This window comes from Balaenoptera acutorostrata, chromosome 19, assembly GCF_949987535.1.
Source record: "Balaenoptera acutorostrata chromosome 19, mBalAcu1.1, whole genome shotgun sequence".
Lineage (NCBI taxonomy): Eukaryota > Metazoa > Chordata > Mammalia > Artiodactyla > Balaenopteridae > Balaenoptera > Balaenoptera acutorostrata.
The window spans coordinates 57,414,421-57,433,647 of record NC_080082.1 but is presented as its reverse complement, the minus strand read 5'-3'; the positions used below and the strand labels follow the sequence as shown (position 1 = coordinate 57,433,647).

At 50.8% G+C, this 19,227-nt stretch overlaps 2 protein-coding genes across 2 annotated transcripts; both read right to left on the bottom strand.

Moving 5' to 3' along the window:
- Positions 1-2,162: 2,162 nt before the first annotated feature.
- On the bottom strand, positions 2,163-4,989 carry CCDC8 (coiled-coil domain containing 8). Its single transcript, XM_007168171.2, has one exon. The coding sequence runs from the start codon at positions 4,257-4,259 to the stop codon at positions 2,754-2,756; it is 1,506 nt and encodes a 501-aa protein (XP_007168233.2). The 5' UTR covers positions 4,260-4,989; the 3' UTR covers positions 2,163-2,753.
- A 9,269-nt stretch (positions 4,990-14,258) lies between these two features.
- On the bottom strand, positions 14,259-18,722 carry PNMA8C (PNMA family member 8C). Its single transcript, XM_057534634.1, is given in 3 exon segments — positions 14,259-16,320; positions 17,602-18,166; positions 18,168-18,722. Coding segments are annotated over 2 exon segments (609 nt in total). The 5' UTR covers positions 18,213-18,722; the 3' UTR covers positions 14,259-16,320; position 17,602.
- Between the last annotated feature and the right edge of the window lie 505 nt (positions 18,723-19,227).

The following is a 19,227-nucleotide window of genomic DNA, read 5'->3' as shown; positions in this document are numbered from 1 at the left end:
GTCCTCCGCCCCAATCTGATGGGGGCCGGACTCTGTGACGGAGGCTCGGCCACCCAGCCGCGCAGCGGGTGTCCGGATGTAGCTGAGCCTTCAGTCAGGAAGGCTGAACCTCCCTGCAGGGGGAGGAGATGATTCCAGGAAGAGAAGCCTGAGAGGCAGAGGGGTTGCTCCTGGGGGAGGGGAAAAGAGGTGGGGGAGGGAAAGGGAGGGGCGGGGCTCTGGTGACCAGGACCAAGGGAGGAGGGGAAGGAAGAGAGAGAGAGAGACCCACACCTGCCCTGCCCATTTGAAGTGTAGCTGGTAGAAATACACCAGCTCCTCAAGGCCAAAGCCACCTGCTGGTGCCCAGAAACTGAATCTGTCACTCAGCCTGCACGGTGTTTTCAAGAAGTGGGAATTATTTGCAACATTTTCAGTTTGGGACAATTCATATACAGAGTGTTGGATTTTCTCTGCAGTACCAGGCAGTTCTCTTTCCACGGGCCTGTGGCTCCCACTGGACGTCCCACCAGCTGTCCCCCACCCCACCTCCCGTGGGCTGACTCCCCTCAGCGCTGGAGGGGAGGGGTACGGCCGGCAGATACCCGAGGGAAGCGCTCTCAGGAGGCAGGAACAGCCCGTGCAAAAGCCCCGAGCCAGGGCTGTGGTGATTGGGGTTTATTCGTGTGTAACCCTTGACCGCTCAGGTGCCAGGATTCCCTGCTAAGCGTAGGGGAGACCGTGTCTCCAAAACAGGCCACCTGCCTTCAGGGGGGTGGCTGTCTATTTGGATTCCACGTGACTGGAGTTTAGATTGTGAGCGTGCAGAGGTCCCTGGGGTCGGGGCAAGCAGACAGGCCGGGAGCGTGCCCCGCTCCCCTTCCTGGGACCTCTAGGAGGAAGCTGTCCCACCCCTCGGTCTGCTCAAACGGAGACAGGGGCCCCCTGAGACTCCCGGGGATGTGCCCTGGTCCTAGAACGGCCTGGAGGGAGAAGCCAGGGCTCCAGGAACAGAAAACGAGAAGCCTTTCCCTCTATTCGGTTCCTCAAAGCCTGTTGCCCACGAGGCCCCGCCTTCCTTATTGCAGGTCCCGCCCCAAGAAAGGACGCTCCGCCCCGCTACAACTAGGCCTGAGGAGGTAGCGTCAACTCAGGCGAGTTGCCGTGGCCCATTCATCCACCAGGTGGCGCTCCAAGACCGATGGTTAAAATCGCGCCGTGGTGGCTCTCAGGGTGCGCCCACTGTCCCAACCAGGAGGCGCTCTGGGACCGATGGTTAAAATCAAGGGGACGATGGCCCTTCTTGAACACTAAAGGTGCGTGGGGCACTGGTCCACTGCCTTGAAACTTCAGAGCTCCGCCTGTTTTTTGAACGCCAGGCTGCCGAAAGTTGACTTTCCTGTAAGCCAGCAGTTCTCAAAATAAGGTCCTGAAACCAGCTGCATCCTTGTCTCCTGGGGACTTCTTAGGAATGCGTATTCTCGTCCCCCCGCCCCCACCAGCCCTACAGCCCTACTGAGTCAGGTCTAAGAAGCTCAGGCCAGGACTGCAGCCTCAGGAGGACCCAGGTGGCCTTCAGACCTTCCTCCAAGAATTCCCTTTTCTCCTGCCTGTATCGAGGTTGGGGCATGGTCATTTGCTGTGTTTTTCCCCCAGTGAGGTTGGGTGAGGGGACACAAAACAACACAGAGAAGTGTCCCCCAGCTCCCGTGGCATGTAGCAACACGATGTCTCCCGATTATAAGGGCCAGTCACAGTATACTGCTCACTACCACACCGCAACCCACCTTTTGCCCTGTTCCTATCGCAATTAAGTTTTTTCAATGTGTCCAGGAGCCAAGCTGCCCCAGGAGATGTTTGTGGGGTTTGATCAAAACAGATTCCTGGGCCGCACAGCCCGCACCAGCAATTCACAGCTCTGGCACGAAGGGCTCCAGAACCCGCGTTTTGGCCACGTTTCCCAGATGATTATTCTGTATTTGGTAGCCAAGATGTGACGAAGCATGTAAACTGCAGGCCCTGGACCCACCAAGCCTGCAGAACCCAGGAGTGTGGGGATGGCAAGCAAAGTGACTTAAACACAAGTCGCCATCACGGAGGGCGGGAGGGGAGGGGAGGGGACACAAGGGTATGACAAAATCACCCTGGAGCATTCTTCAGTTGCCGAGTCCACAGCCGAGAAATAAGTTTGTAAACACTTTTATTTGCATGTTGACCTGCGCCCTCTTTTTAAGTTCCAGGAGGCAGTGAGTTTAAGTGTGCAGGCGAAAGGGCGAAGAAAAAGGAGAAGAGGAAGGAATTTCTCCCTCACCTCTCTCCCTTTTTCAAGCTGAGCACCTAGAATTGCATATGAAGAAGTTAAAATCATGGGCGATGCGAACCCGTTGTATGGGTTTCTTTATTTACATTCCTTGGGTTACTATAAAGAGTCTATATTTTAAAAATCAATGCATGGGGAATTCCCTGGCGGTCCAGTAGTTAGGATTTGGCACTTTCACTGCCGGGCCCAGGTTCAATCCCTGGTCCGGGAATTAAGATCCCACAAGCCACGTGAAAAAAAATTAAATCAATGCATGAGAGATACAATTTTAAAAAAAAAAAAAGAAAGAGGGGTGTTAGATGGAGATGTGCGGGGCACTGCCAGGCCCTTGCTGTACCTCCATTTTCAAGTGTGGAGATAGCATCTCTGTCCAAGTGTCGGAGTTAGGGACGCACCCTGAGTGGCCCATACCGTGGCAGGTGGCGAGGTCCTCTGTGGCCCCCCTGCCCTCACCTCACAGCTGGTCTTCCTGCTCTCCGTGCTCTGCCTCTGCTCTGGCCTCAGCCCTCAGGACCCTGAGGCTCCTAGCCCCGCCTGCCCTGGGGACTCTCTTGGGCAGGGTGGGCAACCGGGGAGTGTGCCAGAAGGCTCTCCGGCGCTTTCGAAACCATGAAAAGCGTCCAGGGGTCTGGAACCTCACTGTCTTGACCTGTTTCCGGGTCCTAGATCCTGGGGTGACCCCTGGGGCCCTCCCAGCAGCTGAGGATTCAACTCCCTGGACAGCTGGGGTCTCTGCCCTCTGATTATTTGCAGCTTCTGCCCTCTGGTCAGATATGGCCTCTGCCCCATCAGATACAGCCTCTGCTCCCTGGACATCTGGTGCCTCTGCCCTCTGATTATCTGCATCCTCTACCCTCTGGACAGCTGAGGCCTCTGCCCTCTGATTGTCCAGAGCCTCTACCCTCTGGACAGCTGGGGCCTCTGCCCTCTGATTGTCCAGAGCCTCTGCCCCCTGGACAGCTATGGCCTCTGCCCTCTGATTGTCCAGAGCCTCTGCCCCCTGGACAGCTATGGCCCCTGCTCTTTGGTTATCTACAGCCTCCACCCTCTGATTATCTACAGCCTCCACTCTCTGCTCATCTATAGCCTCTGCCCCCTGAACTCTGGCTGCTGCTTCCTCTCTCCTGCGACGCCGGAATGAGGCCCAGTTGATCTTAGGCCTCCACCGTCTTGGAGGGCTCTCAGGCACGGGCCCATCTCCTGCATTTCCCACATTATCCCCCAGGCTGGCGCTGCGTGGCACTGATGCACCATCCCTCTCCAACCTGGTAGAGGCCTGCCAGGCTTCACCCACCCCTGGGCTGGACCTCGGTGCCCAGCCCTTCACCCTCCGCTTCAGCTTCCCCCAGGACACCTGGCTGACATACTCCCGCCACCTGTCCGCTTTGGACAGCTGGGGCACCGGGTTGTCCTCAAACATGGGCACTGGCAGGTTCACCCGGCGGCGGGCTGGCGGCACGCTGGGCTTCTTCTCCCCTCGCCGGAGGAAGGCCTCCACCAGTTCCTCATCATCCTCGCTCTCCAGGTCGCTCCCAAGGAATTTGCTGCCCAGGTAACTGACAGGCATTTTGCGCACCTTCCTGCCATGCCCTGTGCCTTTGTGGCCCTTGTCACCCTTGTCTCTGGAGGTCTCGAAGTCGCTGAACTCGCTGTCACTGGCGTTGCTGCTGTCATAAGTGCCCACGACCAGCCGGGGAGGTGGGGTCACCATCTGCTGGACTCTCCTCATCCGGGGCCCCTTGGGTTTTTTGGGGGGTTGGGGTGGATGCGGGGTGCTCTTCTCAATGATGCGGGCCACATCCTCCAGGGTGCGGCCTTCTTCCTCCAGAAACTGGATCAGCCGCTCCCGAAATTCCGCCTCCTTGGTGGCGGGCTTCGAGATGACCCTCCAGACGCCTCCCGCCAGCCGGACTTCGCGGGGGATGAGCAAATAGTCCACGTCCTCCCCGATCTGCAGCATTCCCACTGTGGAGTCCTCCTCCCGGCGAAACACCTTGCCGATCTTCTTAAAGGTCCCCACAGGCTTCAAGGCTTCCACGAGGACGTCCAAATCCACATCTTTGCAGACGTCGGGGACACTCCAGAGGATCAGGCAGTCGGGGGACGGGAGGAAGCCCCAGGGGAACCAGCCCCCCACATGGCTTTTCTCGAGGGTCTTTAAAATCTCCAGGGTGAAATCTGTGGTGGGGGCAATGCGCCCAAACTACTCGTAGCCCCGAGTCTTGGGGGGTGAGGGTGGGGTCTCGGCAGCGCCGCCGGGAGAGTCTCACCTCCCAATTTCTCTGCCTGCAACGAGTCTGGTCTTGATCAAGTCCCGCTCCCCTCAAGGACTGGTGGGAATCAATTTCCAGGATGCTTACGTGAGCCGGGATGAGGTCAGTCCTGAGGCTTCAAGCCCACAGCAAGCTGCAAACGGGTGTCCCGCCTGCAGCTGCGATACAGGGGCTGCCCGGTGGCTCTTCCTGTTCCAGGGACGTGCCTGGAACTTGGGAGAGAACTTCGCAGACAAAGACGGCTCAGCCGTGGCTATTCAATATGGCTGAGGCGCTTGGAGGCCGCAGCCCAGCTCCCCAGGAGGGTCTCCCGCCCCTAGGCAGGCTGCCACCCCGGTCCAGGCTGACCTTGACGCACCTCCCGCCTCCCAGCCCGAGCGCTCAGTGCCGAGGAGCGCGCGCGCGCAGGAAGCTCCTCCTCGCCTTCCCCCAGGATGAGGCCCACCTTCCCCCTTCTCATCTTACACTCCGGGACTCGGGAAGACTGACAAGGGGGCTGTCCACTCCCTTCGGGACACCCTCGCTCCCCTCCCCCACAGGGGTGTGGCCGCGCCCCGGGCCTCTCAGGGGCCCTATCTTCCAAGCTGAACGCCCGCGCCGAAGCCCAAGCCCACGTCAGCATCTTTCCCCAAGAAAGGCAGCAGTTCCCAAACTAAACAGTTGCCATCCTAAACGTGCGGGTTCCAGCCAAGCCCTGAAGGTGGGCGTGCTAATGGGACAGTCCCTTTGAAAGCCATTGGCACTGTATATTACCGTTTTAAAATCGCGTGACTTTTGGTACCAGCAGTTCCTACCTATATACCGAGATGTGTGGGTGGAGAACTTGGTACCAGGGTCTTTCTGCACCAACTGCAGTGTGGGGCTTGGCACACAGTAGGTGCCCAAGAAATTTTTTTTTTTTTTTTTTTTATTTTTATGGCTGTGTTGGGTCTTCGTTTCTGTGCGAGGGCTTTCTCCAGTTGTGGCAAGCGGGGGGCCACTCTTCATTGCAGTGCGCGGGCCTCTCACTATCGCGGCCTCTCTTGTTGCGGAGCACAGGTTCCAGACGTGCAGGCTCAGTAATTGTGGCTCACGGGCCCAGCAGCTCCGCGGCATATGGGATCTTCCCAGACCCGGGTTCGAACCCCTGTCCCCTGCATTGGCAGGCAGACTCTCAACCACTGTGCCACCAGGGAAGCCCCCAAGAAATATTTTTGAGTGAATGAATGTGTTACCGACCAGGGTTCTTGACCTCCTTAATCAATAGAAATTGATCAGAGGCCAGACAAGAAATTCAGGCAATGCTTTATTGGGGCCCTTGCGGCAGCAGGGGTGAGTGAGAACAAACAACAGGTTCCCTTGCTGGCTCGCTCCCTGGGGCCAGGGGGTTGAGGGGCGAGCTTGTTCCTTACATGGGGTGAGGGTAAGGGTGTGTCCAGGGGTCCGGCTGGAGCGGTGGCTTAGATGGTTTGCCCACCCCTTAGGTGATGTTGTGTGCAGGGGGCATGCGCAGTACCCTGCTTTTGCTCCCGACCCCCTGCTTTTGTTCTGGGCTCTTCCAAAGTGGCAGTTGGACTTTTTGGTATCTTTTGTCCAGCATTTGCCGTAACTGCGCATGCATGCAGTTACTTTTAGTCCCATATAGTTTCCTTGTATTCTGTTGCTGGAGGAGAAGTGTGTCCAGGTGCAAGCAAGCATGGCAGTACTGCAGCAAAGGATCCCAGGCCCCAGCCTGTCTCAAATGAACCTAATTGTTCATTAGTAGGAATTGACTAAACTGTACAGCTCTGTTCTTATAGTGATATACTAGGCAGCTATGAAAAAAAAGAAGTGACTGAGAATAGTCACCTTTTATGGAGCACTTCCTATGTACTAGGCATCATTCTAAGTGCTCTCTACGAATTAATTCATGAAATTAACTCACCAAAACATTATGAGACAGGTAATATGATGATCATTCTCATTTTATAGCTGAGGAAATAAAATCACTTGCTCAAGGTCACATGGCCAGAAAGTATTGGAACCTGGATTTGAATCTGAAACAGTCTGACGTGTGTGTGAGCGTGTGCGCATGCGAAGGCCAAAGGGTCTAGGTGCATATGTTTACTCATCACATATATAAGTACCGCCCCAAATGGCTGTGTCTGGGGAGGGGGACTAGGGACCCCCAGAGGTGGCAGAGACATGTACTTTTCACTCTATATCCTTTGGGATTCCTTAGATTTTTAGCAATCGAAAATGTTCATTAAGGGAATTCCTTGGAGGTCCAGTGGTTGGGACTCCACTCTTTCACTGCCAAGGGCACGGGTTCAATCCCTGGTCGGGGAATTAAGATCCCACAAACCCTGCGGCGGGGCCAAAAAAGAAAAGAAATGTTCATTAAAGTAAGTTAAATTAAATCGAAGGTCCTCAGACCTGGCCACAGACATAGTGGGTCAGGATCCCTGGGACGTGTTGACCAGGATTTGCAAAGCTTCCCAGGTAACTCTGAGGCCCACGAAGCCCTATTAAATCTCCCCACTTCCCTCTCTCTTCCTCTCCTCCTCACTCCACTCCAGCCACACCTGCCTCCTTACTTTTCATCCAACACACAGGCTTACTGCCACCTCAGGGCCTTTGCACTTGCTGTTCCCAACACCCAAAATGTTCTGCTCCCACCTCCTCTTGGCAATCTCCTACAGCTCAAAGGTCATCATTTTAGAAAGGTCATACTGCCCGCCACCCCTAAACTACTGGTTGGCCTCTACCCTCTTCTGGGCGCTCCAGTCCAGGAATCCTTAACCCTTTCTGTGCCATAGACCCTTTTCAGGATAGTTTTTCAGTGCATAGAATTGCATCCATGGGATTACAAAGGAGACGAATTATAACGAAATAGAACTGTTAAAAGAAAAATCGCAACAACAAAACCTGTAAACTAATGACTTTAATATAAAGTATAAAAATGAACACGTGCAATTTTAACTCACCACGTGTGATTTTATTTCACTCTTGAAGGAACCAGGCAGATGTTTAGGGAAAGAAGGAAGGGAGAAAAAACGAAGGGAAGGGAGAGAGGGAAAAAAGGAAGGAAGAAAGATGCTTGAGGGGCGGGGGACGGTTAAGGTCTCGCTGAGACCTTTTCACAGTTATTGGCTCATTCGGGTTGTTTTTGCTTTTGCAGAGCCGAGTCGTTAGGCTTCGCTGGATTTTCTCCTCCTCCTTCTCATAAGCTCCTTCCCAGCCGCCGGGGTCAGCCCTTCACCGGGCCTCCCGCCACTGCGCCCCTCCCCTTTGCACAATTTCTCTCCCCGCCTCCTAGCGTTCTCCATGGCAACGAGGAGATGCACTCCTTCCCGAGGGTCCGCTCTGAGAGGGTGGGCGGAGGCGGAGGGTGGAGAAGGGCAGCCCCTCCTCTCAGCCTCTTATAACTTCCCTCGGCCTGATCCCACATATCAGCTTCCCTGAGAAGCTGCTTTGTAGAGGTCCGAAGTTAAAAATTTCTACGACACCTCTGGTTGAGGAATGTTGGCTTAAGAATCCAACTCTGAGATGTCAAGGCTTCCACGTGGGAATGGCCTCGCAGATGAGGCATTGGGTTTTGTAACTGGTAAAAATTGTGTTTGGGGTGGGGGGGGGGAGGATTATCCTAGAAATAAAACCCTCAAATGTTAAACATTGTTACAAAAATTGCCAACCCCTGAGCAGTTCCGCTGTGGGTGATTTAGGTTACCCAGCTCTTTGGCAGGCGAGATTCTCCAGCCGCCCCAGAAGAAAACGATAATTATAGCTCCCACTTCTATACTTGTTTAAAAGAAATGAAAAATCCAAAAAGAATGGAGGAAGAAAACAAAACATGGCTCAACTCTCTCTACCCAGCTACACTTGGTTGCCACTTTAAAAAAAAATTAATAAAAGTGACACACACACTTAAGAAAATGCTGAAGTTACAGAAGGGTTAAAATGAAAAACAAGTCTCCCTCCCCCAGTCCCAAGCCTCCAGCCTCTCCCCTCAAAGTAACCACAGTTAAATGCCTCTGCACTTTTTTTTCTAAAAAAAAATGCTTGCATGGGTAATTTTAGAATTTAACCCATGAGGATTTTTAACATCATCCTGAATTATTTTCATTACATCATTTACCACTTCCTGTATTTTCTTATTTATTTATTGTCTCACCCTATTAGAATACTAGCCCCATGAGAGCAGGGATATTTGTCTTGTTTGTTCCGCTGCTGAATTTGCAGAATCTAGAACAGTGCTGATCAGAGCTCAAAATATTTGTTGAATGAGTAAATGAGCGGAATGGGCTAGATCTAGTGCTATAAAACTTGCTTTTTTCACTTAATAGCATGTCTTGAAGTCTTTCCATATCAGTACAAGCAGATCAATGTCAGCTTTCTTTTTTCTCAACAGCTTCCATCTTTGCGTAAGCCCTCAAGCCTGGAATGTAATAATACTGATAATAATTCATTTTTCTTGAGCACCTATTTTACCCCCAACCCTGTGCATTTTCCCTTTTAATCCCACAACCCCTCCTAAACAAGTATTATTCCCATTTTTCAGATGAGAAAAACTGAGGCCAAAGGCAGCCACACAGCTGAGAAGTGGCAGAACTTTGAATCACTCAGGATTCTTAGATTCCAGCCTCCTACTTCTTTTTTTTTTTTTAAGTCTTTATTGAAATTGTTACAATATTGCTTCTGTTTTATGTTTTGGTTCCTTGGTTGCAGGCATGTGGGATCTCAGCTTCCCCACCAGGGATCGAATCCATACCCCCTGCATTGGAAGGGGAAGGCTTAACCACTGGACCACCAAGGAAGTCCCACCCCATACACTTTTTAAATAATGTGGGATCTTAGTTCCCCAACCAAGGGTCGAACCTGTGCCCCCTGCAGTGGAAGTGCAGAATCTTAACCACTGGACCGCTAGGGAAGTCCCTCCAGCCCCATACTCTTAAGCCTCCTTTATTTGCCCTGTTGCCTGTGGTGTTTGGGGGTAGGGAACAAGGTTGGCAGGCAATCCCCGAAGACTTGTCTCCCAGGTGACATTTGTAACTCTGGCACAGTCACCAGATTTGTCCTAAATGTCCCGAAATCAGATCCCTATCTAGAATGAACAGGATATAATTTATCCACACTTTGGAACCAGATATCACTGGGTTAAGTGACAGCACATAGTAGGTCTTCAACACATACAGCAGGAAGCAGCCTTGTGGCCCACACTCCGACCACATAATTGTGTCGCTCTCCCCTCCCACCCTCCCCAATCCCAAACCTGAAGGCTTTTGGTGAGTACGGAAGCAAAGCTGGCAGTTAGAGCAGCCATATATTTAAAGAATCATTCATTCATTCATTTCTTCATGTGGCACATTTCTCTAAAGTAGTGAATCTCAAATCTGGTTGCACATTAGAATCACTGGGAAGAGTTTTAGAAATCCCAGTTTCCAGAGTCCAACCTACTGGATCAGAATGTCTTAGGGTGGGGGTGGGGTACTGCATTTAAAAATCTTCCCGAATGACTCTGACAGAGGTGATGGCTGGTAAGGTTGGACAGAAGTAGGTGAGGAACTGAATGTCCCCAGAGGAACTTGACCAAGTGGAAGTACCACAATACCAGCGAAGAGCCAGATCGGAAATTACGGTTTGTCCAATTTTAGCAACATAGTGGAGCCCTTTAAAGGGCGCAGGGGGCTCTCAGGTTGAATAATATCTACCCAAAGATTTCAGGTCCTCATCCCTGGAATTGGAAAATGGTGCTTTATTTGGAAAAAGGGTCTTTGCAGATGTAAGTAAAGATTTGAGATGAGATTGCCATGGATTATCTAGGTGGACCCAAAAATTGCCATCAGGAATGTCCTTATAAGAGAGAAGCAGGGGCTTCCCTGGTGGCGCAGTGGTTGAGAATCCGCCTGCCAATGCAGGGGACACGGGTTCGAGCCCTGGTCTGGGAAGATCCCACATGCCGCGGAGCAACTAGGCCCGTGAGACCCAACTACTGAGCCTGCGCATCTGGAGCCTGTGCTCCACAACAAGAGAGGCCGCGATAGTGAGAGGCCCGCGCACCGCGATGAAGAGTGGCCCCCGCTCGCCGCAACTGGAGAAAGCCCTCGCACAGAAACGAAGACCCAACACAGCCATAAATAAATAAATAAATAAATTTAAAAAAAGAGAGAAGCAGAGGAAGCAGATGACAGAGACACAGAAAAGAGGTACAGAATCGGAGGAGGCCATGTGAAGATGGCGACAGAGACTGGAGTGATGGGGCCACAAGCCCAGGAACACCTGGAGTCATCGGAAGCTGGAAGAGGCAAGGAAGTCTTCTTCCCTAGAGCCTCTGGAGGGAGCTCAGCCTTGCCAACACCTTGATGTTGGACTTCTCTTTGGCAGGACTGAAGAAAACTCCAAATTAAAGCATTCGAGTTTTATTCCTTGACCTTGTCTCTCAAGAATAATTATTCCTCAAGTGAAAGAATTCTTGTGCAGTGTCCTGAACCCCAGGAGTCAGTTTTGGGTGATGGGAACCTTGGAAATGTTTTAAAATGCCCCCCGCCCCAGCCTGCAGAGCTTCTGTCTGCTGCCTGCCCCTCGTCGCCAGCCTCACACCAGGGCGATCCAATGGTTAGACCTCCCTTCTCTCAGGAGTCTATGAAACTTTTGGCATTCACATATCTCACACTGAACTTTCCTGTAAAATCGCCTCCCCCTTACCGAGCACTTGATCTTCAGACGGCATCTTTTTGAGTCTTCATGATCACCCTCAGCAATAGGTACGATTACTATCAACCCATTTCACAGATGAGGAAATTGAGGCATGAAAATGAAGGACTTTACCCAGGCAGCCCACCTCCAGACTGTCCCACTCTTTATTTCATTAAGTCAGTTTTATTGAAAGTATACTTTATATCTTATACAATGTACCCTTTTAAAATGTCCATTGTGGTAAGTTTTAGAGTCACCATCACCACCATCAAGATATAGAACACTGGGCTTCCCTGGTGGCGCAGTGGTTGAGAGTCTGCCTGCCAATGCAGGGGACGCGGGTTCAAGCCCTGGTTTGGGAAGATCCCACATGCCGCGGAGCGACTAGGCCCGTGAGCCACAACTACTGAGCCTGCGCGTCTGGAGCCTGTGCTCCGCAACAGGAGAGGCCACAATAGTGAGAGGCCCGCGCACCGCGATGAAGAGTGGCCCTCACTTGCCACAACTAGAGAAAGCCCTCGCACAGAAACGAAGACCCAACACAACCAAAAATAAATAAATAAATAAGCCTACACCTTTAAAAAAAAAAAAAAAAAGATATAGAACCCTTCCATCAGCCCCAAAACTCCACTTGTACCGTTTATGGCAGTCACCTCTGCCTACCTCCAACCACTGATCTGATTTCTGTCCTATAAGTGTTGCTTTTTTTAGAGTTTTATATCAAAAGAATCATACAATGCGTCCTTTTTGTTTGGCTTCTTTCACTCAACATCGTGATTTGGGGATTCATCTGTGTTGCTGTATCTGTAGTTCATTCCTTTTAGTTGCTATGTAATCATTTATTGAGTGAACACTCCACAATTTATCCATTCACTTCTCAGTGGAAATCTGGGTTCTAGCAGCTTTATGACTAAAGCTCCTATGAATATTTCAGAGCCTATGTTTTTCACTGCAAGCTGTATACTCTCCCTGTTGCAAAGAATCTGCAGCATGGGTAGCAATAGCCCCACTTTACAGATAAAGAAACTAAGGCCCAGAGAGGTGAAGTCGGCTCCCTGAAGACACATGGCTGAACAGGTAGCAGAGTCAAGAATTGAACCCAGGCCTGTGTAGCTCCAAATCCTTTGACACTCCTTCCATTGTGTGCCCTGTTGATGCCAGGGAACAGTGGGTACTGTCTTCCAAAGGTCATGACCTTGGTGGATTCACCAGTCTGCCCTTCGGCATCCCATTCTGAAGCAGCCTTTTGTCAGCACACAGAGAACACATAGTCTGCTGTGGGAGCTGGGTACACTTATCAAGTTCAGGAATCTGAGCTCTAAAACCAGACTGATATGTTCTTTGTCAACGCAAAACGCAACTGTCACTGGATCCAGGATCCCAGTGGCCAACACTTAACAGCTTCCCCCTCTCAGCCACTGTGCTAAGTCCTTTATATGGCTGAACAGATTTACTCCTCCCCCATTAGTGAAATAGGTTACTACTAGCCCCATTTTACAGATAAGCAACCCAAGGCACAGGGGTTTAAGACGCTTGCCCAGGCTCACGCTCTGGGAAGTGGAGGAGCCGGGACTCGTACCCAGGCCATCCGTCCAGCACTACTCCTCACCTCCAACCTCCATACACCAGACAGACGCTTCTGCTGCTTTAACTGGCAGGTTGCCTTGTGAGCAAGCTGATTAGAGGAATTTAGTTCCACTATGAGCTTACAGAGATAGTTATCCATGTTGTATGTTTATCACTGTATTAACCATGTCTTTTATTTTCTGTACTCTGATGCTTTGACATCTGGGGGCTTGCTGACCCTTGAGGGACTGCCCTTCCCAGGGTTAGGCAATTCCTAGAGAAAGGGAACAATGCTTGTCCTTGAACGCGTTCTTCAAATGCAAACCAACCAACCAATCCAGAGCCCATGCCCCCAACTACCTTCTTTATTAAGCCCTCACACTCTGGGCCACCATCCACCTGCCCTATTCACTCCAGGGCCAGGTCCCAGACACCTAGGGACAGTCCCTTTACCCCAGAGCCTGCTGAAATTATTCAGACTAGCCAATCCTGAGCCTGCCTTCCCTGCCTCACCCATTCCTTCCCTGAAGAAACCACAATAATGTTCTTGTCCACGGTTCCCCCTCTCCGTCTCCCTCTGCCTCCTGACCAATCCTGGAGCTTCCTCGTGTGGCCCCCCCCCCGTGGTGTGACATGTCCCATTTTCTTGGGATCTGTGTTAGGGCACAGACTGTACTCAGAAAGACCTGGGCTTCAATTTCTTTTGAGCTTTCCTGTGTGGCCTTAGGCAAGTCACTTAACCTTTTTGAGCATGGCTTTCTTCAGCCATAGAATGAGAAGACGATCATGATAAAAGTAAAGTTCATAATCACTTAGCTCCTCTTCTGAAATCCAAAAAGCTCTGAAAGCTTTGCACCAAAAACTTTATCCAAAGAATGAAAAAAAATTGGAAGCAAAATCTAGACTGACATGAGGCTATTTACAGTTTTAATTTATTTCACTTAATGTCAATATTTCTCTACTATTAGAATACTAATGGATATGATTATGGGAGCTGCCCAAATCCCCCGGAGGTGAATTACACAATATAAGCTATAGTCTCTGTATCACTTTTCTAAAACCCAACACTCTGAATTCTGAACCACATCTGGCCCGAGGGTTTTGAATCAGGGGTTGCGGACCTATAGTCCCATACCTCAAGGGATAGGAAGATACAATGAATTAATGAATATGAAGGACTCTTCACAGTGCCTGGAACACAGGATAGCTGTTATTGTTTTTATTCCAGATAAATTGTTTCACTTTTCGCATCAGCCACTGGAAGCCCGTGAGATAGAAGAAAGCTGTGCGTTTTGTGTTCTCTTGGCCATGAGATCGGATAACACCCCTTTTAAAAACAATGCAGCCCTGGAAAACTTCAGGCAACCCATGGAAGTGATTTTCAGAACATTTTTTTTAGCAACCAGATTGTTTTTCCAAATTAAATCTACCACGGATCCCCCAACATATCAAAGAGCATGCAATGATGGCATTAGCATCTATTTATTTTATAAGTTCATATTTGTATGATATAGCACCAACCACAAAGAACAATGAAGAGTTTTAATTGAACCTCCGTTTGAAAATGGGGATTTACCAAGGCCACCTGCAGCCTTCCGTCAGCCAGCACATCCAATCTACTTGGAGTTTTCTGTGTGCCAGCCATGTCTTGACCCACACAGATAAGTAGCTTCAAATGGTAACCATTTTATGCAAGTTTGCATTACAATCTCAGGAAACTCTTCAACTGGTCCAGAAAAACTGGAAAGAGAAGTGGTAGGAGATTTGGGTTTTATGGGCAGCCTTGAACAACCACTCACGTTGTGTATACAAACGTGAATGTTGTATGGGAAACACCCCAAACCCACAAGAGGCATAAATGCCATCTTAATACTGCAATATGATGATAAGAAATGTCACAATGTCCTTTGTTGCTATACAATGATTGTGCCTTGATGGGAGAAAAGCATATGCCATAAGTGAATGTGCCTGAGGTTTTGTGTAGCCTTTATTTAAGCTCAGACTCTCAGGAAACAGAAACAAAATAGTACAATATTCTGTCAGTGAGTATGCCCAGGTTGGAAATTTGTAAGGAATACAAAGATCAGTAGAGAGCTACAAACTTCTAGACCATGGATGCATTTGCAAGAAGTTCACATACATGTGTGGGGATGGCAGGAAAAGCTTTATCCCTACCATTGCACAAGACAAATGCTGTCAAGGCTGATGGTAGAAAGCCAGCTTGGGGAATGGACAGAAATCAGAGTCTTCAAGGTCTTAGGTCATGTCAAAGCAAGTAAACTCTAAAAATTCCTCTGTCTTGACACCTGCTGCGAATGCAAGGACCTAACGGGAGTCTCTAACTGCCTGAGGGTGGGAGGCCTGCCTGCATCCTGGCTGCCAAGGTGGGGTGTAGGGAAAGAACTTCCACCTTTTGGCTCTGCAAGCGGGGCAAAATGGGGCAGCCTTGCAGAAATAAGAAAGGGGTTTGGATGCTAGAATTCACAGACATGACTGATGCCCACCATCGTAATACGTTGGGGAGTCTCCACCACTACAGTTTGGTAGGTAAGAATCTGAGCCTGTCTCTCTGTGTGTAAATTGCATTTTTCAAAAGAAGCTCAGGGCTTCCCTGGTGGCACAGTGGTTAAGAATCTGCCCGCCAATGCAGGGGACACATGTTCAAGCCCTGGTCCGGAAAATCCCACGTGCCGCAGAGCAACTAAGCCCGTGCGCCACAACTACTGAGCCTGCGCTCTAGAGCCCGCGAGCCACAACTACTTAGCCTGTGAGCCACGAATGCTGAGGCCCGTGCACCTGGAGCCCAGGCTCCGCAACGAGAAGCCACTGCAATGAGAAGCCCGTGCACCGCAACAAAGAGAAACCCCCGCTCGCCACAACTAGACAAAGCCCATGCACAGCAACAAAGACCCAATGCAGCCATAAATAAATAAATAAATAAAATTTTAAAATAAATAAATAAAAAAGAAGTTCAGCTCAAACCTTTGCAAATCCCTGAACTAATGGAAGTTTGCAAGCTCACAGGTCAGTCATCCTGAGCAGGTGTTCTGTCTACCCACAGACACTTGGATTTTACTTGATTGTTTTTTTGTTGTGGTTTTTCCTCACCATTCTGGGGGACTCAGCTTATAGACTTGAGGACTATACGTTAAGTGTTGTAAATTGATCATTGTTGAAGGTGACCTCTTAATTATTACCTCCTTTTGACCATTCCCTGGAAGTCTTGCCTTTTGTTCTTTAGAGAGTTGAGCACAAGTTAGAGCTTCTGAGATTTAATTTGGGGAGACTCATACCCTCACCCCAGGCACCAATCAGAGCAGAAATGTCCCATGTCTGACCACTCCTGTAAGGGAGACCCAGCATGTAGAGAACAGTGACAGCTTTTTTCAGAGTCACACACAGAGCAGTGAGGTCCTCAGACGTGGCGAGGAGACAGCTCACTTTCTCAGTCATGGTTTCTGCTTGCCTCGTGCAAAAGAGTAGCCCACGCCGGACAAGTTTATGCCAGAGGCACATTCGAGGTAAATCCTTATAAAAGACAAAAACAGGTCTAAACTTTGCGATGACAGGATTTCCAGCAGAGCCCAAAGCTGGAGGGGTCTGGGCCTCATCCCCGCAATACACACCCAGCAAGAGGGTTTGTCCCCAACATCAGGCCGCCGGGCATGGCGAAGGGGATAGTGGCCTTTCTCCCGAGCACAGAACAGATCTCCCTGACATGTTCTTCCTGCTTGGCTGTTCCTCAACTCTGGTAAGAGACCTTCTGCAAAACTTTGAAATTCCGAACCCTATTTCTCCTCTTCCATTTCCCGCAAACACGTGTTTACGCAGTCGCCCCAAGCGGCCCGCGGTCTCCATGGCAACAATCTGACTCGCTGCTCGGCTCCGACTGCGACTGCGCAGCTGGTCCCGCGGCGTTTCCGGGTTGTTAGGCTTTGTATGCGGATCTTTGAAACTCTTCCTCATTCAGAAGTAACCCTCACCCACTCAATACCCACACGCATACTCAGGTGTCACTCCCACACTCTTAAGTGTTGCACACAGCTACTCAAATATTACCCACTTGAGCTTATATACTCAAGTGATGTGATGCTACCCACATATCAAATGGTACCCACACTCACTCATATGTATTGAAGTATTCAAAAAACAACTGAGATGTTACCCGCACCTACTCAAATATTTAATATGAGTGCCGCGAGGGCAAGGTTTGGGTCCGTTTTGTTCTCTGCTGTATTCCCAGTGCCTGGAATAGTGTCTGGTACACTGCAGGTGCCCAGGAAATATTTGTTGAATGAATGAATGATCCATACTCAACCAGATATTATCCACTCCGCTCAAATGGTACCTACTCGCACTCAGATGTACCCAAGTAACTCAAAAGCTACCCACTCACTGTGAGTGCCGTGAAGGCAGAAAGTTGCGTCGGATTTGCTCCGTTCTGTATCCCCAGCTCCTAGAACAGTGCCTGGGACATAGTAGGTGTGCAATGCACATCTGTAGAATGAATGAGTGAATGGATGAGTGACTCACACTCAACTAAGTCTTAACCACACCCACTCAGATGTCACCCACAAGTTAACTCAGATAAAAATACCCACCTTCGCTCACGCTAGTCAGATGTTACCCATTCTTACTGAAAAGTTACCCACTCCCTTGACTGGGTAACTCATCCTCACTCGCATTACCCACATTCACTCTCATCCCCCGAACTTACTCAGAGGGCACCCACCTTTCCAAGTCGCCACCCACGCCCACTCAGCTGACGCCCACCCTCATTCAGCCGCGCCCATGCCCACCCCAAGTCACCTCACAGCTTCTTGTCAGATGCATGGTGTCGACGACGGTTTTTCTTGTGCTTCCGCTTGCCTTTCTTGCCATCTCCCTCCTTGCTCTCCTTCGTGGAGTCCAGAGGTGGCACCCTGTCCACCGCAGCAGTGGCCCCAGGCCCCTGTTTCTCCCCTGGCCCGGGCTCATAGCAGTTTCTGGCAGGAAGCTCTCTGGGGCCCGTCACTGTCGGGCACAGTTCCTACCTTAGGACCTGAGCCACATCTTCCGCCGTCCTGCCCTGGCTCTGCAGGAAGAGGTTCAGCTTGGTCAGGAATTCAATACCCCGCTTCTGGGGCATGTAGATCACTCTCCACGTGCCGCCCTTGCCCTTGATCTCCCTGAGGATCACGGCATAATTGATGTCCTCTGCCAGCCTAATGATGGCGGCCTTGGATCTCTCTTCCACAAAGGCCTTCCCAGCCACTTCGAACTTACCCAGAGGTTTTAGGGAGGCCTGTATGATCTCTTCGAATTCCTCATGGTTGCAGTTTTCCGGGATACCCAGGATCATCAGAGACTTGTAACTGTCCACCTCAAGAGCCTTTGCACCCATGCTCCAACAATGCAATGTCCTTGACGCCGAAAAGCATCTTGCCCAGCTCTCTGAGGCCGCAGTATGCCTGACGGTGCACACCTGAGCTGCCTCGGGAATCCAAAAAGTTATCCAGGATGTCACGACCCCTTCCCAAGGCAACGAGAGAGGCCTCACGGGGCCTAGTTTGTCCACCTCAGCCAAAGATGCCCCAGGCCCTGCCCACAGGGCTGCACAGTGTCCAGCCTTCTGTAACCTTCCTCCCAGGGGGCTCTTGGGAATTCCTAGGGACTTACAGAGTGTGAAGCAGGGGTGGGTGTCTGCCAGCTAGTTCGTGGATCCTGAGTCCTAGGCAAGGCCGCACCAGAGAGAGTATGAAGATGCTGGTCCCTCTTTCTGGCGGTGGTCCTCAAAGGTCTCACAGGCCCTGTCAGTCTCAGCAGATCTGGGACGGCTGATCGCCCTGGGGCTGCTGCCACCGGGGTGTCCTGCGAGGGTGCCCGGCAGGCAGGGCAGCTCATTCCTTGCCGCTGGCCCAGAGGCTAGCCTCACTGCCCTGTGGCCTGGCTAAGACAAGGATGTGGCCGCTGCACTTGCTCCCACAATGACATCACGGCCTCCTTCCGCGCTGCAGCTCAGCGGTCTCCATGGCAACTGCTAGAGCATTGCCTGTGCCATTGGCCCGGCCCGGCCGCATTTAAATCAGAGTCTGAGGGGAGTCATTCAGGGGTGAGGGGTCAGCCACCCGCCTTCAGAAGTACCCTCTCTTCTCCCTTGAGAAAATGGCTGATTCTAGGGGTCGGGGGACAGGGAAGATACAAGATGAGCCTGGAACATTTTTGGGGTCAGAAAGTAAGGAAATGCTCAAAGAATGATGAGAACAGGTGGAAGGGCATAGAGCCAGCTTGAAGGGCTCCCACTGGCCAAATCTGGGACATTTTGAGCATCAACATTAAAAATGAGCGCAACAGATCATAACCCTTTAAATAAAACAAGAATCCAAGAATCTATGAGGATATAAGTAAACAGATAAATGGAAAGTTTGGTGGAGGAATGTGGGCTATTATGTTGTC